The sequence below is a fragment of the Procambarus clarkii genome, chromosome 71, assembly GCF_040958095.1.
Source record: "Procambarus clarkii isolate CNS0578487 chromosome 71, FALCON_Pclarkii_2.0, whole genome shotgun sequence".
In the NCBI taxonomy this organism is placed as follows: Eukaryota; Metazoa; Arthropoda; class Malacostraca; order Decapoda; family Cambaridae; genus Procambarus; species Procambarus clarkii.
The window spans coordinates 18952391-18977283 of NC_091220.1; the positions used below are offsets into that span (position 1 = coordinate 18952391).

Here is a 24893-nt window from a genome sequence, read left to right on the forward strand (position 1 = left end):
TACCTGGTTGATGGGGTTCTGCGAGTTCTTCTACTCCCCAAGCCCGGCCCGAGGCCAGGCTTGACTTGTGAGAGTTTGGTCCACCAGGCTGTTGCTTGGAGCGGCCCGCAGGCCCACATACCCAGTTCTCGTTCTATATCTCTAAGAACAAGACATGATTCAACGTAAACACACTAGTTATCATCAAAGTACATAGCCCAACAGCACGAGGGAAAGAAATATTATAATCCTAAGTAATGCATAACTGACGTAAATAGGACAAGATATTTTAAAGAAATCGTACGGAAACTAAAGCAAAGTTGCACTACGGCTACTGTGTTGAAATATCAATAGCAGTTATACCTTTTGCTCAAACTGTGTGTATTTTAACTTCATGTAAATGAATCGACTTGAGAATGGTCCAGGACGGACCGAAACGTCGTCCCTTCACCTTCTAGTGTGTGGTCTGGTCAACATATTTCAGCCACGTTATTGTGACTCATCATCTGCCTGTGTATTTTAAGTTTGAAATCAAGACGAGGCGTTCTCGATGACCAGGAAATGTATATATAAATTATATGATAAGGTGGATACCTACCACAATCCAGGGCTACCCTGGATAACTACCACAACCCAGCACTGTGACGATAGACAGGGTTATCAAGACCAGGGAGAGCGCGCCAGGCCGAATTGTGGTGGTGGAAGTTTGAGATGTCAATATTGATGTCAATATGTCAGGGCACCGGCGGCTGTGGAGATATTGATAAGTGTACATGTTTGCCATGTATTCTCGGTCTCGTGATTTGACAAGTGTTTAATATGTACCTTTGACTTAACCATAAGTGTACGAACCTATAGATCAGGGGCCAGATTCACGAAAGCACTTACGCAAGCAGTTACGAACGTGTACATCTTTCCTCAATCTTTGACGGCTTTGGTTACATTTATTAAGCAGTTTACAAGCATAAAAACTTGCCAATCAACTGTTGTTATTGTTATAAACAGCCTCCTGGTGCTTCGGAGCTCATTAACTGTTTAATAATTGTAAACAAAGCCGCCAAAGATTGAGGAAAGATGTTCAGATTCGTAAGTGCTTGCGTAAGTGCTTTCGTGAATTTGGCCCCAGACCTCCAGAACTAAGAGAGATGAGTTACGAGGAAAAGCTACGCGAATGATGACAATTGTTCAAGGAGACATGATTACCATATGCAAAATTCTAAGGAAAAATTGATACGGTAAATAAAAACAGATTATTTAACACGGGTGGGGCTTGCACAAGGTGGAAACTGAGTATCCAAATAAACCTCAGTCATAAGAACTTTTTCAGTATCGTAGTTAATAAATGAAATGTACTTGGAAGTGATGTAGTGGCTGACGCCACACACAGTTTCAAATGTAGATATGATGGAGCCCAATAGGCTCAGGAACTGTACACCAGTTGATTAACAGGACCAAAGATCCCAACCTCAACCCCGCAAGCACAACTAGACGAGTATCTACATGGCTAGTAGGAGGTGTATGAAGAACTAGACCTCACTCACTCCTAGACACTGGTAGGTAGGCGAGTACTAACACATCAAACAAAACATGTCTACGGGGCAAGTAACAAAATCAGTAGACAGACATTGTCATATGGGGGTGCATACTAAACTATTACTCACAGGATGAGTATGGGGTGCACACTAAACTATTACTCACAGGATGAGTATGGGGTGCACACTAAACTATTACTCACAGGATGAGTATGGGGTGCACACTAAACTATTACTCACAGGATGAGTATGGGGTGCACACTAAACTGCTGCTCACAGGATGAGTATGGGGTGCACACTAAACTGCTGCTCACAGGATGAGTATGGGGTGCATACTAAACTGCTGCTCACAGGATGAGTATGGAGTGCACACTAAACTGCTGCTCACAGGATGAGTAAGGAGTGCACACTAAACTGCTGCTCACAGGATGAGTAAGGAGTGCACACTAAACTGCTGCTCACAGGATGAGTATGGGGTGCACACTAAACTGCTGCTCACAGGATGAGTAAGGAGTGCACACTAAACTGCTGCTCACAGGATGAGTAAGGAGTGCACACTAAACTGCTGCTCACAGGATGAGTAAGGAGTGCACACTAAACTGCTGCTCACAGGATGAGTATGGGGTGCACACTAAACTGCTGCTCACAGGATGAGTAAGGAGTGCACACTAAACTGCTGCTCACAGGATGAGTAAGGAGTGCACACTAAACTACTCCTCACAGGATGATTATGAGGTGCACACTAAACTACCGCTCACAGGATGAGTATGGGGTGCACAATAAACTACTGCTCACAGGATGAGTATGGGGTGCACACTAAACTACTGCTCACAGGATGAGTATGGGATGTGCACACTAAACAACTGTTCACAGGATGAGTATGGGGTGCACCATAAACTACTGCTCACAGGATGAGTATGGAGTGCATAATAAACTACTGCTCACAGGATTAATCGAAACCGAACCTCTTTGACTCAGGGAGCGACCATATTGAAGAGCCTAAACTCTAAACAAACCATCTAAATTTAGACGGTGTCATCTAAAAACAAGATGACACCATCACCAGTTTGGACGGACACCAACTGCGATAAAGTGTGAGGACCACACGGTAAAGAAACTTGCTTAATTGGTAGATAGTTTATAGCCAATGGGTGGCTTCGGGACACGTGTGTGAGCTAGGAGGAGTTTGACAAAAGAGGAAAGGAGGGCTGGGTGAGAGTTTGACAAGAGGAAAGGGCTTGTTGGGGAGGCTTGATTGAAGAATGGGGCGTCTTGAGAATGGGGAAAAAGAGAAGGGATATGGTCAGAAGGTATGGCCGTGGACAGTACTTACAGCAGCAACAGCAGCAGCCGGTGGTGGACAAGGAGTGGCTCACGTGTTCCACGCACACCATACTTATCCCAGCCCCCCCACACACACACACCCAGCCTCCCAGACAGCAAGCACTTGGCGCACGCAGACGCGCATACCCTTCCCACGCCCCTCAAGTCGATCATGAACACCATGCAAGCAAGTCCGTCACCCTGAGCAGAACACACAGTATCCCCACACTACAAGTGATCATCCTGTGATGCTCTCACATACAGATATGTCTACACAATATGATAGAGCCCAGTAGGCTCGAGAATCTGTACACCAGTCGATTGACAGTTGAGAGGCGGGACCAAAGAGGCAAAGCTCAACCCACGCAAGCACAAATAGGTGACAGGATTCTGCCAATACCAGCTACACTGGCCTGTCCTTTACCTACACTCGCTGAGACAGTAAACCACCATGCTGGACGGACTTCTGTCACCCACCCGTCTCTACTAACATACAAGGACAAATACAAAAATAAGTACTTTAAATAAAACATTATATTCTCCTCTCACAACCAAACTTTTAACAAAAATTATGCCTGGAATAAAGACACTAACAAAACCCATTGCTAAAGGTATACATCAACAACAATAACTGAACAGAACAATTCAGTAACAACTACACAATACACCAGAATACAACCAAACCTGTAAAGTCTCCAACTTTAATAGTCCACATTCATATCAATACAAATAGATAAATTAATAAAAAAAAACTGCGAAAATAAATATATCCCTGTAATTTAAAAGTACAGGGACAAAAATATATGATTTTTTGTATAATTAAAACCAGTATTACAATGGATATAAAAGGCCCTTGTATCATAGGCTCTATTTTCGTCCAGTAACGCAAGCTAATGTAGCCTAGTGTATTCAGGTACTCGCAGGATTCTCACAAAAGCCTACTGGGTGCAAGAATTAGTACGCGTGTTACTTATACTAATCCATTTGCATTTGTGGCGAACTATTTACATACAGGATTTTAATGTGCCAATCCTTGCCCACAACGAAGCCTGCTATGGATGGAGGGAGAAAGTTCCAGGGTAAATATTTCCCACCCACACACTACCAAATTTGGGATAAATTGGGCCGAGTGTTGGAACAATAGAATTTATAACAATATTTTAGACATCTTTTCATCGTTCGCGATAAAGATATATTTCAAATTCCTTAATATTTTGTCCGTATGCCATTAAATAATGATGCAGGGTACGTAGAACATTTTTCCATAGTTTACATTGGTTTTTATTATAGAGGGATTTTGTCAAGCTGTGCGATATCCTGCCCCCACACACACACGAGGGCGGGGCAGTGGTAGCCCGCCCATCTTCCCTACGGAAAGATCAAGTTTGAGGAGCTGTTTACTTGAGACAGTTATAAGCAAGTCCCAGCTGTGTCTGGGTACAAGTGACAGGATGAACAACCCAGCGGGTTTTCTTCCTATTGGGGAGTGTTGTACATGCTGCTATGGCGGTGTGTCCACTCACAAGATGAGTGGCGCTGCCCAATAAACTCGCCCCTTGGGGCTAAATTTAAATCAAGACTTCCACGTCACCCTCCTCGCTTCCCCTCTCCTCCCAGCACGCACCTTAGGCCACCATTCATTATTCTTGACTCCCATCACTTGGGCTGGACGGTAGAGCGACGGTCTCGCTTCACGCAGGTCGGTGTTCAATCCCCGACCGTCCATAAGTGGTTGGGGCACCATTCCTTTCCCCCGTCCCATCCCAAATCCTTATCCTGACCCCCTTCCCAGTGCTATATAGTCGTAATGGCTTGGCGCTCCCCCCCCCCCCCCGAAGAATCGTTAAACGAACTAACTCTCACAAGCCTACAGGAAAGATAAAACACAGGGGACATGATTACAACATAAAAGATCCTGAGGGGAATAGACAAAATCAGCCTCAAAACACACAAGTCGAAGAAATGCAAGGAATTAAAGTACTAGTTCTTGAAGCCACCTCCATCCACAACTTTAAAAGGCCAGGTTTGACAAAGAATTCGAACGGTAGAGTAGTTCAATTATCAGGCAATGGACATAAAGAGCCAAACTTCACCTGCACATGCTCAAACAGAAAACGGGACAGTACATCATTTTCGTGAGCCGATTTCATTTCAAATCACGTCAATTTTTGGCCTTACCGCGCATACGAGCGAAAAGCAATGTTATTTTTAAGAGGACGGGTTGCTCAATGATCTCTTCGGCTACCCCACGCGCCTCTTATCACCCAATTCAATTAAAAAAATAGCAAATAGTTAACGGAGTCTTGGGAGATTCCACAAGGGACGTGCCGCGGCATGCCACACTGGCATGAAGCCCAACCACCTGTGGGGCCAGATTCACCAAGCAGTTACGCAAGCACTTACGAACGTGTACATCTTTCCCCAATTTTTGGCGGCTTTGGTTACATTTATTAATAAACAGTTTACAAGCATGAAAACTTGCCAATCAACTGTTGTTATTGTTATAAACAGCCTCCTGGTGCTTCCGAGCTCATTAACTGTTTAATAATTGTAAACAAAGCCGCCAAAGATTGAGAAAAGATGCACAGGTTCGTAAGTGCTTGCGTAACTGCTTCGTGTAATCCTGTTTTTTTTTTGCGCTACCGCTCACAGGATGAGTATGGGGTGCACAATAAACTAGCCTCCTCCGGCGGCAACAATAAAAAAAATAACTTGTGGTGGTTCCGAGGATCAACATCCCTGAGGCCCGGTCTATGACCAGGCCTCCTGGTTAGTTATCTGGTCAACCAGGCTGTTGGACGCGGCTACCCGCAGCCTAACGCATGAATCAAAGCCTGGTGGATCAGGTATCCTTTATACGCGTTTATCAAGTCCTCTCCTGAACACAGTGAAAGGTCGGCCAATTATGTTCCTTATGTGTATAGAGGGATAGACTCATAGACTTATGTGTATAGAGGCTGTGACTCATACGTCAGGCTGCGAGCAGCCGCGTCGAACAGCCTGGTTGATCAGTCCAGCAACCAGGAGGCCTGGTCGACGACCGGGCCGCGGGGACACTAAAGCCCGGAAGCACCTCAAGGTAACCTCAAGGTAACCTCAAGGGAGATTATTGAGAGGTCTTGGGCCCATGTTGATAGAGCTCTCTCTTAGCGTACCTATTGAACCTGTTTGTCAATAGGCCTATTTTGCACATCCTTCCATGCCTCTTGGTATGTAGGTTATCTTGAGGTTATCTTGAGATGATTTCGGGGCTTTAGTGTCCCCGCGGCCCGGTCCTCGACCAGCCCTCCACCCCCAGGAAGCAGCCCGTGACAGCTGACTAACACCCAGGTACCTATTTTACTGCTAGGTAACAGGGGGCATAGGGTAAAATAAACTCTGCTCATTATTTCTTGCCGGCGCCTGGGATCGAACCCAGGACCACAGGATCACAAGTCCCGCGTGCTGTCCGCTCGGCCGACCGGCTCCCTTTACAGACATTATGAATAGAAAAAACCATCTAATAATTATTGAATGGGGCATATGAAGTTAAAATCAATTGTGTAATATTAATCGAATACTCGCCAATGTTTCATTAATAGTTTCTTATTTTGTTTACTTCGTATTTTAACGAGTCCAAGCACGTGGTCGCTGGCCCGCCAGCACTCGGCAACCCTCAGGATATAAATGCCAGGAGTTGCCAGTACCCAGAGCCAGCACTGTGGCCCCATGTCAACTATGAAATTGAAATAAGTTTATTGAGGTCAAATACACACAAAGGGATGAGGTAGCTCAAGCTATTCTCACCCCGTTCAGTACATCGTGTTAATACATACATAGACACACATCACAAACAATAAACATATTACCGAACATTCTGAGAGATAAACATATACATTTCCAACAAAAGTTTCCAACCGAGTCATTGCCGAGTACAGGAAGACTGTGTGTGTGTGTGTGTGTGTGTGTGTGTGTGTGTGTGTGTGTGTGTGTGTGTGTGTGTGTGTGTGTGTGTGTGTGTGTGTGTGTGTGTGTGTGTTCAAACCTTTTGGCATAAATACTAAACAAAAGGGTGTTGTTGTCAACACAAATCCGTATGTTTGGTAGGTTGTCATGCATTGTCATGGCAATTATCCTTGACATTTCTTCTTGGCACACACACACACACACACACACACACACACACACACACACACACACACACACACACACACACACACACACACACACACACACCCAACCTCCACCCACTAACCCCCCCCCCCTTCTCCCCCCACTACACACACACGTAGCTAACTTATAAGCAGAGCCCCCACACACCCAACCCACACACCCACCCAACCCACACACCCACCCAACCCACACACCACAATAAGAGCATGCATGTTGATGTTAACATAAGTTAACAAAACTAGTGAAGGAGCCAAGACTGTCAAGTATGGGGGGTGTTTCGAGACAGGTTTGGACAACATGTATACACATACATGGTCTGTGAGATGAGGAAGCTCCAACTGCCAGTGTGGACAAGGAGGTTATCTTGAGGTTATCTTGAGATGATTTCGGGGCTTTTTATTGTCCCCGCGGCCCGGTCCTCGACCAGGTCTCCACCCCCAGGAAGCAGCCCGTGACAGCTGACTAACACCCAGGTACCTATTTTACTGCTAGATAACAGGGGCATAGGGTGAAAGAAACTCTTTGTACTCGCCTAGTTGTGCTTGCGGGGGGTTGAGCTTTGGCTCTTTGGTCCCACCTCTCTACCGTCAATTGGGGTTGAGGCTGGTATTAAGAGACCACAGCCCCAACGCCCAGACCCAGGATTTGCCAGGCATTCACACAACCACTTACGAAGCCTGTACATCTTTCCTTAATCATGACAGCTTTGTTTACATTTAATAAATGATTTATGAGCTCGGAAGCACTACGAGGCTGTTTATAACAATAATAATCTTGGGTTTTAGTGTCCAAGCTCGTAAACTGTGTAAATATATGTAATCAAAGGCGCCATGAGCAAGGAAAGATCTACAGGTTTTGTAAGTGGTAGCGTAAATGCGTGTTGAATCCCAGTCCAGTCGTTGCCAACACACACACACACACACACACACACACACACACACACACACACACACACACACACAAGGGGACACAGGTGGAAACTGAGTACCCAAATGAGCCACAGAGACATTAGAAAGAACTTTTTCAGTGTCAGAGTAGTTAATAAATGGAATGCATTAGGAAGTAATGTGGTGGAGGCTGACTCCATACACAGTTTCAAATGTAGATATGACAGAGCCCAATAAGCTCAGGAATCTGTACATCAGTTGATTGACGGTTGAGAGGCGAGACCAAAGAGCCAGAGCTCAACCCCCGCAAACACAACTAGTTGAGTACACAAAAGAAGGCTGGTCCTAGAGCAAAGAGAAAAGAACTGCGAGGAAAGTCCTGACTTACAATTTGAGCCGTAATCTCTTACCAGTCAAGTGTTTGTAATTGGATAACAAGTCCACAGAATCACCTCATCTGGCTTAATCTACCGCCTCTACGAGCAAAGTCAACTAGGTCAGTGGTGGTTCCATTTGAGGGGGTCAAGATAAGGTCACAAGCGCGGAACCGACGTTATCATACTAGCGTTATCTATCTTTTTAGACAATTAGCACATCAGTGTACACACGTCCCGCTGATAGCCCACCAGTCCTGTACATCTTGAGGTTATCTTGAGGTTATCTTGAGATGATTTCGGGGGCTTAGCGTCCCCGGCCGTACATGATCTCACAATACATATATTACTTCCCCCAAAAGAGCCGCCACTTAATATATCTATCTACACAGCGTTTCAGTGTCTAATATAGTGCTTCCTCGACTTTTCGGAACTCGCGGTCATATTTTCCAATGCTCGAAAATAGGGTCACACTTTCAAATTTGAAAAATGTCTAATCGGGGTATTCATTACATGCTAATTCTCGATGGTTCGGATATATTAGTATTCAGAATTTGGGTTCAGCGACACATCTGAAAACATCTAATGTCCAGGAGCCAGATTCACGAAGCAGTTACGCAAGTACTTACGAACCTGGGGCCAGATTCACGAAGCAGTTACGCAAGTACTTACGAACCTGGGGCCAGATTCACGAAGCAGTTACGCAAGTACTTACGAACCTGGGGCCAGATTCACGAAGCAGTTACGCAAAAACTTACGAACGTGTACATCTTTCCTCAATCTTTAACGGCTTTGGTTACATTTATTAAACAGTTTACAAGCATGAAAACTTGCCAGTCAACTGTTGTTATTGTTATAAACAGCCTCCTGGTGCTTCGGAGCTCATTAACTGTTTAATAATTGTAAACAAAGCCGCCAAAGATTGAGGAAAGATGTTCAGATTCGTAAGTGCTTGCGTAAGTGCTTTCGTGAATTTGGCCCCAGACCTCCAGAACTAAGAGAGATGAGTTACGAGGAAAAGCTACGCGAATGATGACAATTGTTCAAGGAGACATGATTACCATATGCAAAATTCTAAGGAAAAATTGATACGGTAAGTCAGCCTCCACCACATCACTGCCTAATGCATTCCATTGGTTAACTGCTCTGACACTGAAAAAGTTCTTTCTTGAGTCCCTGTTGCTCATTTGGGTACTCAGTTTCTACCTGTGTCCCCTTATTCGCGTACCACCCGTGTTAAGCATTTTATCTATCTACCCTGTCAATTCTTCTGACAATTTTGCAGATAGTGATCATGTCTTCCCTAACTCTCCCGTCTACCAGCGACGTTAGGTGCATTTCACGCAGCCTTTCCTCGTAACTCATGCCTCTTAGTTCTGGGACTAGCCTAGTGGCATACCTCTGCATTTTTTCCAATTTCATCTTGTGCTTGACAAGGTACGGGCTCCATGCTGGGGCCGCATACTCCAGGATTGGTCTTACATACGTGGTATACAAGGTTCCTGAAGGGTTAAATGAACAAATCCATAAGGGCCGCGACGAGGATTCGAACCTGCGCCCGGGAGCATCCCAGACACTGCCTTAATCGACTGAGCTACGACAGGGTTAAAAAGAGTTAACCCTGTCGTAGCTCAGTCGATTAAGGCAGTGTCTGGGATGCTCCCGGACGTAGGTTCGAATCCTCGTCACGGCCCTTGTGGATTTGTTCATTTGATGTATCACGTTAGTGTGATTTCTGTGTGTTCCTGAAGGCAGGCACACGAACGTACGTACGTACGTGTGTGTGTGTGTGTGTTTACTATTTGTACCTGCAGGATCGAGCTACTAGTCTTGGCACCCCGCCTTCCTAACCCCCAGTTGTCCGAGGTAGCGACGTCACCCTAACCTGTCCTAGGCCGAAATAATCAACCCAGGACCTAAATAACCCCTCCTAGGCGGCCTATACGCCAAACGTAGGCCTAATTTACTACAAATCTGTGCTATACCAACCCTAGGAAATGTTATAGTTTGCTCATTCCCTTGTTTGTCGTGCTAGTTACAATAGTACAAAACAAACTTGTTTGGGTACACTAGTTCAATTTTGTACGCTCGACCCTTAGTTCCTGTAAGTACTATTTAGCACTTACAGTAAGTGCTAAATAGTACTTACTGTAAGTACTATTTAGTACTTACTGTAAGTAGTAAGTAATCATCCATTTTTTGGGTGAAAGATTGGGATATGTAAATGAAAAATGGCCGAAATAAACTTTGCCCCCAAGTAAAATTTCAGAAATATTTGGTGGCGATATTGTGAATGGCTTGAGGGGATTCTATGGGGGGATTGTGGGGGGGGGAGGGGAATGGTAGGGGGTGGGGGAAGGAAGGAATTATCAGGGGGACAGCGCCAAGCCATTACGACTATACAGCACTGGAAAGGGGGTCAGGATAAGGATTTGGGATGGGACGGCGGATGGAAGGAATGGTGCCCAACCACTTGTAGACGGTCGGGGGATTGGACGCCGACCTGCATGAAGCGAGACCGTCGCTCTACCGTCCACCCCAAGTGTCTGGGCAGGGATGAGGGGGGGGGGGAGTGACAATGGTGTTGGGAGGCCACACTCAACCACCCCCCCCCCCTCCAAATCACGTGCTCCAGCACTCATTCATCATGAGTCAACCACCAACACACACATCCATCATGAGTGAGCCACCAACACTCACGCTATCCTTGCTCGTGTTCTCTCCAGCACGCACACCACGCCACACACACGCACCTAGAATATGAGAAAATCACTAGGAGCCTTGAGAAAGATTCGAACCCGTTCACTTGGTACTCCCAAGCTAGCGCCCTTGAAGTAGATACTTCAAAGTCGGTTCTGAGGGGTTCTTCAACTCCCGCCACCCAAGCCTGGCTCCACCGCTGCTCTACCTATTCATTGTAGCCGGTCGGCCGAGCGGACAGCACGCTGGACTTGTGATCCTGTGGTCCCGGGGTCGATCCCGGGCCCCAGCGAGAAACAATGGGCAGAGTTTCTTTCACCCTATGCCCCTATTACTTAGCAGTAAAATAGGTACCTGGGTGTTAGTCAGCAAGGCATGACTTTCCTTGCACACATGTTTAAAACATGTGTGGGTTGCGTGCCTAAAGGAATTTACACGCCATGGCATGCGTATGAATGAGACGCCATGACAAATGGCAAGTGACACGCCATGACACAGCAAGATCGACACACACGACCATGCGTGTCGATTGAAATACCAGGAGTATCCAGGGAGTGAGCCAGATACAGTAGGACAAGTAGGTGTTTCTATAGGTTCTGAAGCCCATAAACTCATTAACCCGCGGGGGTAGAGGTGATAAAGAGTGACTCGGCGCGGGACCCAAGAGCCAAAGCTCAACCCCCAGCAAGCACAACTAGGGGAGTACACAGGGAGGCTGGCTTTATGTAATCATATCCACTATATCCACACGCTCGGAGAGTGTAGTGTTGGGGGCTGTGTTGAAGGGTTAGGATTACCTTGCTCTACTTGGTGAACAGAGTCATCAGGTGAAAGGAAACGTGCCGAACCATTTCCGGCAAGCCCGGGATAGAGCCCAGGGTGCTCAATTGTAACTAGAGAACATAACCACTGTACTACAGAGCCAATTAAAACAAAAACTGAAAATTAACAATCTCTGAATAATACCCATCCCGGATGAACAAATTCACAAGGGCCGTGACGAGGATTCGAACCTGCGTCCGAGAGCATCCCAGACACTGCCTTAATCGACTGAGCTACGACAGGGTAAAAGGGTTGAAACCGAAAAGGGTTGAAACCGAAAAGGGTTGAAACCGAAAAGGGTTGAAACCGAAAAGGGTTGAAACCGAAAAGGGTTGAAACCGAAAAGGGTTGAAACCGAAAAGGGTTGAAACCGAAAAGGGTTGAAACCGAAAAGGGTTGAAACCCATCCCAGATCCTTATCCTGACCCCTTCCAAGTGATATATAGTCGTAATGGCTTGGCGCTCCCTCCTCACAGTTCCCTTCTTTAAATGTATAATTTATTACCGTAACACAGTGTATAATCCTGATTGGCGAACAGAATTATGCAAGTATGTCCTCCAGCTCCGGGATTTTTGTTGTTAGAGAACTTCATTTTCTATTGCCAGCCTTTAATATAAGGGACACTTTAGTAAACAGCTCAACTACCTCATTACATAAGGCCATACAACTATTCACTGAGATAAATGTGGCCTGATAGCTTAAAGCAATACTGATCTTTGAATAATAACACATTCTTAACTTTATCTAATTCTGTTTATATATATTCTAAGGAGGTGGTAAGGTAATTATCAGGGAAAAGAGGGTAAGGATAAGGATTTGGGGTGGGACGGGGGGGGGGGGGAAGGAATGGTGTTCAACCACTTGTGGACGGTCGGGGGATTGAACGCCGACCTGCATGAAGGGAAATCGTCGCTCTACCGTCCTGCCCAAGTGGTTGGACATTCTAAGGAGGGGGTCACAGACAATAGTAACTTACAAAACAAACTTGCAACTTGAAAGGGGCGTCTCTCGTAGTTTATTTTTTTACCACAGACGTGGCCATATATTTATACAATACTAACCAACATTTAAGGGTCTATATGCTGGTTTAAGGGTCTATATGCTGGTTTAAGGGTCTATATGCTGGTTTAAGGGTCTATATGCTGGTTTAAGGGTCTATATGCTGGTTTAAGGGTCTATATGCTGGTTTAAGGGTCTATATGCTGGTTTAAGGGTCTATATGCTGGTTTAAGGGTCTATATGCTGGTTTAAGGGTCTATATGCTGGTTTAAGGGTCTATATGCTGGTTTAAGGGTCTATATGCTGGTTTAAGGGTCTATATGCTGGTTTAAGGGTCTATATGCTGGTTTAAGGGTCTATATGCTGGTTTAAGGGTCTATATGCTGGTTTAAGGGTCTATATGCTGGTTTAAGGGTCTATATGCTGGTTTAAGGGTCTATATGCTGGTTTAAGGGTCTATATGCTGGTTTAAGGGTCTATATGCTGGTTTAAGGGTCTATATGCTGGTTTAAGGGTCTATATGCTGGTTTAAGGGTCTATATGCTGGTTTAAGGGTCTATATGCTGGTTTAAGGGTCTATATGCTGGTTTAAGGGTCTATATGCTGGTTTAAGGGTCTATATGCTGGTTTAAGGGTCTATATGCTGGTTTAAGGGTCTATATGCTGGTTTAAGGGTCTATATGCTGGTTTAAGGGTCTATATGCTGGTTTAAGGGTCTATATGCTGGTTTAAGGGTCTATATGCTGGTTTAAGGGTCTATATGCTGGTTTAAGGGTCTATATGCTGGTTTAAGGGTCTATATGCTGGTTTAAGGGTCTATATGCTGGTTTAAGGGTCTATATGCTGGTTTAAGGGTCTATATGCTGGTTTAAGGGTCTATATGCTGGTTTAAGGGTCTATATGCTGGTTTAAGGGTCTATATGCTGGTTTAAGGGTCTATATGCTGGTTTAAGGGTCTATATGCTGGTTTAAGGGTCTATATGCTGGTTTAAGGGTCTATATGCTGGTTTAAGGGTCTATATGCTGGTTTAAGGGTCTATATGCTGGTTTAAGGGTCTATATGCTGGTTTAAGGGTCTATATGCTGGTTTAAGGGTCCCGGTATTTCAGTCGGGTTCATTCTCTACCCCCAATCGTAGAGAATTCCTGGTTCGAATCCCAGACGGGACTGAAATGGTTGGGCGCATTTCCTATCACCTAATGCACCTGTTCACCTAGCAGTAAGCAGGTTCTCTTGATTTACTCAACTTGTTGTGGGGTGGCATCCTGGAGGGGGTCAGTAATTTGCCCTTGAGAGGAGAGGGAGCTCAATATATGCCTAACGTGTATGAATACACTCTGGCTACCTGTCCCCCGACACAATGAATTATAATTAAATAAATTTTCATCTGTCCTACGTAAACAATCAATTAGCAATCAGTTAGCAATCAGTTCTCCAGGCCATATTATAAAGCAGTGGATTATCACAGAATAAAACTGGATATGATAAACCGTTGCGAGGTCAGGTTGTTACCAATCACTGATCGTCATTAACTACTATAATAACCACTTTGACTGCTAAGAGCATCATCAATACAATGATTAGTACGACACCTTCCTCTACCGTCCATCACAGGAAGCTAAATACTAAATCCATCACAGCCTCAATATGGAACTTCTCACAGTCTCCATTAAATATAAACAGGAGCATGCTTAATATAGATGGTGTAGCCGGTGAAAGTCATGAACGCACACAGTCCTAATAGTGCCACTTAAGACCGGATATGGTAAGGGATAACATGGATTCACTCTTGCAGCTTATGCCACAGGAGTGTGGACCAAACTCTCACAAGTCAAGCCTGGCCTCGGGCCGGGCTTGGGGAGTAGAAGAACTCCCAGAACCCCATCAACCAGGTATCAACCACAGGTAGGGTGTCCCTGGTCCTGACCCAAGTAACTTGGGTCAGGGCCTGACATTGGGGGAACCCCCCCCCCACAACCACTACAATTTGTAATTTACTAGTGAATGCATTAATGTATTGGCGCAGACTAGGTTTCCCATTCTCAACCAATAACTGTGGTGGTGGTGTCGCCAACACGCACCGCTAGGTTAGGAATGGTTATGCTAATTAAGCTGTGATGGCTTCAATATTTGCAAAACCTGGCGACTGTAATTAAACACGATGGTTATGGATGTGTTAGCAGTTTGTATCTAAGGTCAAAGGCCAGCGATTCCCGACCATGGTTCCGCGAGGCTATGGGGTTCCGCGGGGCAATGGGGTTCCGCGAGGGAATGGGGTTCCGCGGGGCAATGGGGTTCCGCGGGGCAATTACGTTCCGCCACAGCATGCAAAAGCTTAAAAAAAAAGTACAACCTACCATGTTGATAGCATCCCGAAGCTCCATGATTATTTGTACCCGAGACGAATTCTCGATATTACAAATTCTTTACCTCTGCTACCTCCCTTTCGCCCATAATGATTGGCGTCGCCAGCAGCTGTAACCCATACTGTATCCAGCCACTCCTCTTGAGTTGTCACAGCGGACAAAAAATGATGTACTAAGCGAGGACCCTAGCATACAAAATGTGAATATTTGTGAACCGTTATGATTTATAGTATGTCATATTTTGACTGTTGGAGGAATGTGACGTCAAACTGTGATGTATTATTCGAGAGCACAAGTTGTTTACAGCCGTGGAGATCCAATGTTGTTATTGTTCTGTCCACTTTCCTCGGTTACCGTATCACGGTGCTGTAGATCACGGCCCAGATTCACGAAAGCACTTATGCAAGCACTTACGAACGTGTACATCTTTCCTCAATCTTTGACGGCTTTGGTTACATTTATTAAACAGTTTACAAGCATGAAAACTTGCCATTCAACTGTTGTTATTGTTATAAACAGCCTCCTGGTGCTTCGGGGCTCATTAACTGTTTAATAATTGTAAACAAAACCGCCAAACATTGAGAAAAGATGTACAGGCTCGTAAGTGCTTGCGTAATTGTTTCGTGAATCTGGCCCCAGGCAACTAACCCCCCCCCCATCAAATGGCGAACACTGTTTTTAAACACCATAAAGTTGTAAACAAAAAAATGTTATTCAACGCGTTCGTATTTTGTAGTGCGCAGTGGCCGAAGCCAGGCTGCTGCTTCTTGTTTTAGATTCAGCTACTGGGAACACAAGTTCAAAGCAGAACGGGCTATGGCGAGCCCGTAGTGGACTTGGGGCCAGATTCACGAAAGCGCTTACGAACCTGTTCATCTTTTCTCAATCTTTGGCGGCTTTGTTTACAATTATTAAACAGTTAATGAGCTCCGAAGCACCAGGAGGCTGTTTATAACAATAACAACAGTTGAATGGCAAGTTTTCATGCTTGTAAACTGTTTAATAAATGTAACCAAAGCTGTCAAAAGATTGAAGAAAGATGTACACGTTCGTAAGTGTTTTCGTGAATCTGGCCCTTGGAAGCCAGGCGCCACTCACAGTTAAGGGCATGGGCCTCCATAGTAAAGAAGTGAAAGAGTCATTAAAGAACGGTGTCCCTCAGCTTGCCAACACACTACCATCATTGTACACGCCACAGCTGCCAAAAACTATTCTAGTAATGCTTCATCAACGTCGATTCCTTGTTACATAACGTCATTTTCCCAAATTTGTATATAGTACCATCAGCGATGGGTGTGTCCATGACGTTAGAAAGTAATGCAAATTACCTGTTTCCCTTGTAGACCAGACCACACACTAGAAGGTGAAGGGATTGACGACGTTTCGGTCCGTCCTGGACCATTCTCAAGTCCCTTCTTACATGTGCCAATAATGAACACATTGTGAACCAAAACAAATATAATTCAAATAGTCTTAGTACTAACCATAATACAAAATACACCTACATACCGGTCCTGGCTCGCCAAGCTATGTTCATCGTACTCAACCTGGGAACCTCCATGTTCAACACAAGACACCACACACGCTGCTGGCTCGCCCAACACTTGTTCAGGGGAACAAACACCGTCCATTTCGTCGTTCCCTCCGGTACAGTTCATCTTCAGATCTGAGCAACTGGTGGTGGTGGCAGTTTTTAAGGTGGGCGAGGAATCGTCGCCTGCAACCATCGTGGTCGCCATCTTCTCCAGCACTGACTGGCCGGCCCAGAGCAGCACATAACACTGGTTAATTCAGGCCGCTTACTCTTCAAAACACACGTTGAGTGATAGCATCTTGAAAGAGTTTGATGCACCAACATCATAATGCAATCACGCACACTTTATATAACCTGATTTTCTATTAGGCTACGTATATTTTGCATACGTAGCCTAATATAACCTGATTTTCTATTAGGCTACGTATATTTTGCATACGTAGCCTAATATAACCTGATTTTCTATTAGGCTACGTATATTTTGCATTAACAACTCTTCACTATACCTAAGAAATAGGGTACAAGAACTTATGAAATTGCTTACATCATTAAAGGTAAAATATTACCCCAAATCCTACCCACGTATCCCAAGTTTACCTATCGTGGGTTAGTGCATACACTCCTATAACCTCGCAATACCTACAAATCTCTAGCCTATTATGATAACATGACCCTAACCTACAATCTAACAAGCACTGTTGATATGTGCCTACTACCCTTGAAACTGGCTCGCATACTGGAAGAAAAATCAACACTAGTTCATAAATATAAATGCCTTACCTTAGAGAACATTAGCTTTAACTTGGAACCAATTATGTAAAAAAAACCTTTCTATCCTCTTCCCCCATCCCCCATCCCAAAAGGATAGGACCGAAGTCCATATCCAAACTAGAGCTTACAAGCTATATTTTAAGAATAAAATAGAACATGTGGATAGTACATCAAGGAATCGAAACACGGACTTCAGAAGGGTAAACACAGCCTCACCAGCCTAATATGATAGGAGAGAGTGGAGGTCGGGCTAGATAATGATAGGGTGAGAGAGGGGGCAAGCGGTAAATTGCCCTTTCTGTTTTGTTTGTTCCTGCCAGATGATGATGAGGTGATGATAATGATGATTTAGTTACTTGCGAGTAAAAACTCCGTGCAGCATAGGCTATCGTGAGCTCATTGGCGGCTAGTTCAATTTGCACCTCCATACTCATCCTGTGAGCGGTAGTTTATTGTGCATCTCATACTCATCCTGTGAGCGGCAGTTTATTGTGCATCTCATACTCATCCTGTGAGCGGCAGTTTATTGTGCATCTCATACTCATCCTGTGAGCAGCATTTTATTATTTCATACTCATCCTGTGAGCGGTAGCGAAAAAATGAATTACAGAGGCCACAAAATATCTTAATCAAATCTCAGCAGATATCTTTTTCATTAACAATCACATCTAACCTGCACACCTTACTGGTTATCTTGAGATGGTTTCGGGGCTTTTTAGTGTCCCCGCGGCCCGGTCCTCGACCAGGCCTCCTCCCCCAGGAAGCAGCCCGTGACAGCTGACTAACACCCAGGTACCTATTTTACTGCTAGGTAACAGGGGCATAGGGTAAAAGAAACTCTGCTCATTGTTTCTCGCCGGTGCCTGGGATCGAACCCAAGACCACAGGATCACAAGTCCAGCGTGCTGTCCGCTCGGCCGACCGGCTCTGGTTGAGTTATTGTTAGGTTTGGTTACCTTAATGCAGTCCATTATTCTCAAACTTGTGAAATATAAAATCCGAAAACTATTTGAATATCCACAATTTCAAACGGTAAAAACATTTGAAATTGATCATTTCATTTAAAGAACACCAAATTCTTTAGACCGTTTCAAAGTAAACCAGTTAAGCATAGACTTTTTATGTTTTAAGCCAACGATTTATAATACAATTAAGTTATAACTTGAGAATAGTTTCTTTGTTCAGGACAAAACTTAATTTGCCAGTTTAGAACCATACTACTATTTGAACAGTAATATACTTTCAGACTATCACAAAAATCTAGATAAATATCCAGGTGTTTAACCAGGGCGCTTAGCTGGTCACTGTAATCACTTTTCGCTGACAACAGCCTGACCAAATTTCATGAAAATCTACGGTGTTCGGATTGAAATTTTCACTTTTTGTGACGATTTGGCATGGAATGACACGGAAGAACCGGAGGGAGGGACAGTGTGAGGAGGAAGAGAGAGAAGAGGGGGACGGAGAGAGGGATGGCAGGAGGGATGGACAGATGGAGAGAGGAAGGGAGAGAATGGGAGAGGGAGGTAGAGATTGAGTGAGAGAAAGATAGAATGAGAGAGAATGTGAGAGATAATGGGAGAGAGAATGGGAGAGAGAGAGGGAGAGAGAATGGGGGAGAGAGAGAGAGAGAGAGAGAGAGAGAGAGAGAGAGAGAGAGAGAGAGAGAGAGAGAGAGAGAGAGAGAGAAATAACAGTCAATTTTACGAGCGCCTATGGATTTTAGTACATTTTATGACCCTAGCGGATTAATACACCAAAATACCATACCCTATTCGAGAGAACGGGTTGTTAACACAGCCTGGTTAACCACACCACCAACCGGAAGACCTGGTCAGAGACCGGGCCGCGGGAACATTGATTCTCCGAGACAACGCAAAGTAATAACGAATCACAGCTTTGATCAAGGTAATAAAGCGAAAACACTAACCAAAAGTATGACCATTGCACCTTGAAGCATGATACGAGAACAAGAAGCTCGGATGAGGTTGGTGCCTAACCACTTGGATAATCGGGAATCGAACCCCAACCTTGCAAGAAGCGAGGTCTCGGCCCCACCGACCTGTCCAAGTGGATGGGTCGCAGCTTCAGTCTGTAAACTTTCAACAGCGTATTTTAACACCTCTGGCAGTACGTATCTGTTTGTTTGTTTCGCTACACTACATGAATTTCAGCGTATCGTCCTATGAAGTACATAGAACGACCCTGACGAACGGGTCCTCTAGACGTAATCTTCACTACATGAATCTAAATATAATAAACAAAAATTACGTACACAAAATTCACAAAAAATAATTACAAAATATAAAATAAATAAAATAAATAAATGTTTATTTATTTCAACTTCTAGTGTGTGGTCTGGTCAACAAATAAATGTTTATTTAGGTAAGGTACATACATACAAGAAATTTTTACAAAGATTGGTTGACTTATAGGTAGAGATAGTACATACAATGCCTAAAGCCACTATTACGCAAAGCGTTTCGGGCATAAATATAATAATTACAAAATTATTATTAATTAATTAATAATAATAATTACATAAAACAATAATTACAAAAACGTTTAGCAAGCAAGCAATGCAGAAAACATGATGTTCAGGGTTGAAGTCACTTGGAGGAGCCACCATCTCCCTAAAAGCCAGAACAAAGGGTAGCTTTCACCACCAGGGAGCCTAGCTAGCTGCTGGACTATGTTAACTCATTATCTCCACGCCTCCAAGTTTCAGCCCCGCTCCTGTGCCAGGTAAGTCCATCACGGGCTCACCATAGCCCGTGCTACTTGCAACTTTTAGTTCCCAGTAGCTGAATCTTATACAACATCCACGCCTCACTCACACACTTACGGGCTATTCATGCCCGTGCCACCTCTTGGGTGGCTTAATCTTCATCTTCATCACTCACACAACACAACTACAGCAAATCCAAAAAAGAACAAGCCACTAAAACTCTCTCACTCCCTCAGTCTCCATCCTTTGATTTGATTGTTGCTTTAGTTTATTGTGCACCCCATACTCATCCTGTGAGCGGTAGCGCAAAAAGCATTACAGAGGGGCACAAAAGGTCTTTATCAGACCTCATCTTAGATTATTACATAAACAATTTCATCTATCCTTCACACCTTATAGTTACAATGTCAGCTAGTTACAGAGAAAGTGCTATTTCAGAACTACAAATCTTGAGGTTATCTTGAGATGATTTCGGGGCTTTAGTGTCCCCGCGGCCCGGTCCTCGACCAGGCCTCCACCCCCAGGAAGCAGCCCGTGACAGTTGACTAACACCCAGGTACCTATTTTACTGCTAGGTAACAGGGGCATAGGGTGAAAGAAACTCTGCCCATTGTTTCTCGCCGGCGCCTGGGATCGAACCCGGGACCACAGGATCACAAGTCCAGCGTGCTGTTCGCTCGGCCGACCGGCTCCCAAACATTAACATAACATAGAGACCATAACCCGTGACTAGAATAAACGTCCACAGTTTTAACTAGTTACCACTGTAATTATATGTCCACAATTACAAACGCTAATGTAAAAAATTTGCCAACGTCTGAGTAAGTAAGACCTTTGTTGCCCTTCGTAATTATTTGACGCCACAGCTCACGGGATAAGTATAGGGTGCCCAGTATCCTAGTCGCTGTTGGAGGCAGCCAAAAAATCAAATAAAAAACTATAGCATGTTTCAAAACATGCAAACAGCTAGCCAATTGTCCAAGGGTTTCGTCGATGCCTTCTGAACTTCGTCCATATTACAGTTTGTAAATAATGAAAATCATGTTGATATCAGGAAAGAAAATACAACGGTCGCCAAGCAGGACTCGCTGGTCGGGATGTCTTGAAGGGGTGATAGAGACCACAAGACTGGATTTCCTGCCCTTGCAAGCTTTAATAGCCTCATGCTCGGCTCTATCATTTTAACCCATTACTTCACTGCTGTATCATCGTACACACACACATATACACATTTAGCGTTTTATTAGTAATAAACGCCCGATGCAGTGATGCCATTATCACAACACAACCTCCACTAGCCCCCACAAGGACACCAAGCCCTATAGCACGCTCCTCAAGACCTTTCAGCCCCAGTAACCCCTCCCCCAAGAGCACTCAGCCCCAACGCCCAGCCCTAACACCACCAACATTATTAAAAGTGTCCTTGGTTCTTCAGATATGAAATGCTTTTTTTTAGAGAGAGAGGGGGAGGGAGGGAGAGGGAGATAAGAGAGAGAGAGGAAGAGAGGGAGATAGAGAGAAAGGGAGATAGAGAAAGAGGCAAATAGAGAGAGAGGGAGATAGAAAGATAGAGAGAGAGAGATATAGAGCGAGATAAGAGATAGAAGAGAGAGAGAGAGAGAGCAACAACCATTACAATTACGCTTTCAGAATTACTCTAACAAAATAAACAAACACTACCGCTGAACCACAAAAGGCCAGCCACTAGGCTACCACCGTCAAACGCGAGGGAAATTCTCACTAGAATGTGTTCGCCTGGAGGCAGTCTCCACTAACCTCTCGACCTACATAACTACTCCACCTCCAAAGCACTCATTTCCTTGCAGCTGCATTGCCAATGTGAACACACACAAAACTGAGATTTCCTGAGTAGTCCCTATGATCCCGAGCGAGAGTCTCAGACGGGTCCTCTTAGACTCTTAGTCCCAACATCATGCCGGGTTTACATGTCCTGTAAACCTTTGTACGAAACCTGTACATCTTTTCCTTAAGCATGGCGTATTTATTAAACAGGTTTAAGAGCTTGGAGGCGCAGGGAGGTTGTTCACAAACCAAGGTTATTATTGGGATTGGCATCATCGTGGCGCTTTGGAGCTCATAACCCGATTAATAATTGAAAATTAAGCCGCCATTGACCGAGAAAAGATGGACAGATTTGGTGAGCAGACAGGTAAATGATTGATGAATCCCACAGCCCACTGGACAATACTGTCCAACATGATATAGCCTAAGCTTATACATATTCCTTAGCTATGAGTCATAACCATTACTTTTTTATACTTAACACATCTTCTAAGCAAAACTGTTTACGAATAACCATTAGATCCTAATCCGGGAACTATTCCCATTCATACCGATTAGAACCTAATCTTGGAACTTGCACCATTTGAACCCACTCCAAGGATGAGTCTGGGAGTGTTAAAGAGTGTCGGGCGTTCACCACATAGACTCGTTCCTGCAAGACGTGCCGGACCAACCATGTTGTAGAAGACACGTTACCCTGCGGCCGCTCCAAGCAACAACCTGTTGGACCAATTAGAGGGGTGGAGGGTGCTAAAGTGGTGGTGGGGGGGGTTTGGGAGGTGAAGGGGGGGGGGGCTAGATGGATGGGGGGAGGGATGGAGGGAGTAGAAAAACTAAGTCACCCTCTCCAGTACCTGTGTATTTGAAGCAAGGGTTAGCGTGCCCGCGCTCCTGTCACCGCTACAATCTACCGATCTATTTGTCCAGCAGCTGGGTTAAGCCTTGGCTCTATTCTCTACAAGGCTTCCTCTTCAGCTCTACCCACTTCCCTGCTCGCGCACATGTCATATATTTTGTCTGTTCTCTTCTCTCCCAGTATTATTTTTTTTTTTGAGATATATACAAGAGTTGTTACATTCTTGTACAGCCACTAGTACGCGTAGCGTTTCGGGCAGGTCCCTGGAATACGACCCCCGCCGCGAAGAATCGTTTTTACAACCAAGTACACATTTTACTGTTGCGTTAAACAGAGGCTTAAGGATTTGCGCCCAGTAAATCCTCCCCGGCCAGGATACGAACCCATGACAAAGCGCTAATGACAAAATATCTAATAACATGCATCACCATTCCAATATATTCTAAACTCTAACAAAAAATCGGGAAGCAGCAGCACCACAGTGACTGTCTAGCAAACAGACAGAAACCAAAAAAGTTCAACAAAGCAAAAAAACAGTGTAGGAACACAAAGTGACCAGTGGGACAGAATGAGGCGGGTTGGTATCTGACCTGAGATAAGAGTTTGGGGTAAGCAAGTGAGGTACACACCCACTCGACCATCAAAGGTTTTTTGTTTTTGAGAAAATTACCCTTAAAGTTTAAAATTACAAATCACTAAGCAACATCAGAAAAAATGAGGTAGAAGGTGGACAACATCTGTCCCAAAGTCAAGGTCCCAAACAGGCTTTCAAACTCACAGCCCACTACACAGGGTATCACCTACACTGTAGAATAATATCTACGTAGATGATTTGAAATAAACAATTATGGCCACAATCATGTCTTGGACGAAATGCAACAAACGTGTAGGGAACCCAAATTATATTGTCAATTACACACAGAAATCACAATAGCGTGATGCATCAAATTAATAAATCCACAAGGGCCGTGACAAGGATTCCAACCTACTGGGATGCTCTCGGACGTAGGTTCGAATCCTCGTCACGGCCCTGGTGGATTTGTTCATTTATATTGTCAATTGTGTTCTGCAGTCGCGCACATCATGTCCAACTTCCAGTTGCTTCAAGGAAAAACCCGGCTAATATCTCTATATAACAGACCTTGGTATCCACCATCTCTGTTGTCAAGACTATATTGTTCCAAATACTCGGGTCTAATAGGAGAAATTACTGACTCGCAAAGGCCTGAAAGCACCAGTATAAAAAACACTATGATTTGTTTAGTTCCAGCTACTGCGCTATGGAAAAAAAATATCAAAAAGGAAATCACATAAAATGCAGCCAGACCTCACTATTGAAAGAAAAACCAATGTAAAAACTTTAGGAATAATGATGTCGGAAGACCATACTTTTAACGACAGAACACAATAACAAAGCTGTCAGAACTGCAAAAAAAAAGACATTTTGGATAACAAGAACCTTTCAAGCAAGAAATGTCACACCAATGATGACACTAACACACTAATGCTCTCTAGGGTGGAATATTGTTGCACACTAACAACCACATTCATAGCTGCAGAACAGATCTTTTACTGCTAGAATCCACTCAATAGAACATTAAAAAACGCTTAAAATGTTTAAATTTGTATTCCATAGAGTGCAGGTGGAAGAGATACACAATACTCCACACACAGAAAATATTAGAGGAACGGGCTCCAAATTTGTACACACAAATAACCAGGAGACCAGGAGGCATGGCAGGATGTGCAGAATACCCCCGTTGAAAAGCATAGGTGCAATAGGTACACTGAGTTAACTATCAACATCAAAGGCCCGAAACTTTTTCCAACACTCCCGCTACACACAAGGAACATAACACCTTCCAAGAATACCTGATCAACCAGGCTGTGAGTCATAATTTAAGCTGCGAGCACCCGCGTCCAACAGATTGTATTTACCACTTTTGGCAAAGTGGTTATGGTGTAGAATATATGTTTTACAAGGTCAAGCAACAGCTCACTAGGCTCCGTCGTTCTATCTCCTGGTCAGTTACATTCACTCCACACGTTTCTCGTTTTTTCTTTGG

At 44.3% G+C, this 24893-nt stretch overlaps 1 protein-coding gene across 4 annotated transcripts in view; it reads right to left on the reverse strand.

The window, feature by feature from the left end:
• LOC123745635 (sodium- and chloride-dependent GABA transporter ine) overlaps nucleotides 1-24893 on the reverse strand; it is a 58202-nt gene that overhangs the window by 22540 nt on the left and 10769 nt on the right. Inside the window, exon 1 of one of the 4 annotated variants that reach the window (XM_045726384.2) lies at nucleotides 16645-16894. The exons of 1 other annotated variant lie outside the window; for it this stretch is intronic. In XM_045726384.2, coding sequence (XP_045582340.2) covers nucleotides 16645-16874 — 230 coding nt within the window. In that variant the 5' untranslated portion in view covers nucleotides 16875-16894. Of the gene's footprint in view, nucleotides 1-2844; nucleotides 3033-16644; nucleotides 16895-24893 lie in introns of those variants that run through there. 2 more of the 4 variants (XM_069312199.1, XM_045726385.2) reach the window with 2 other exon arrangements.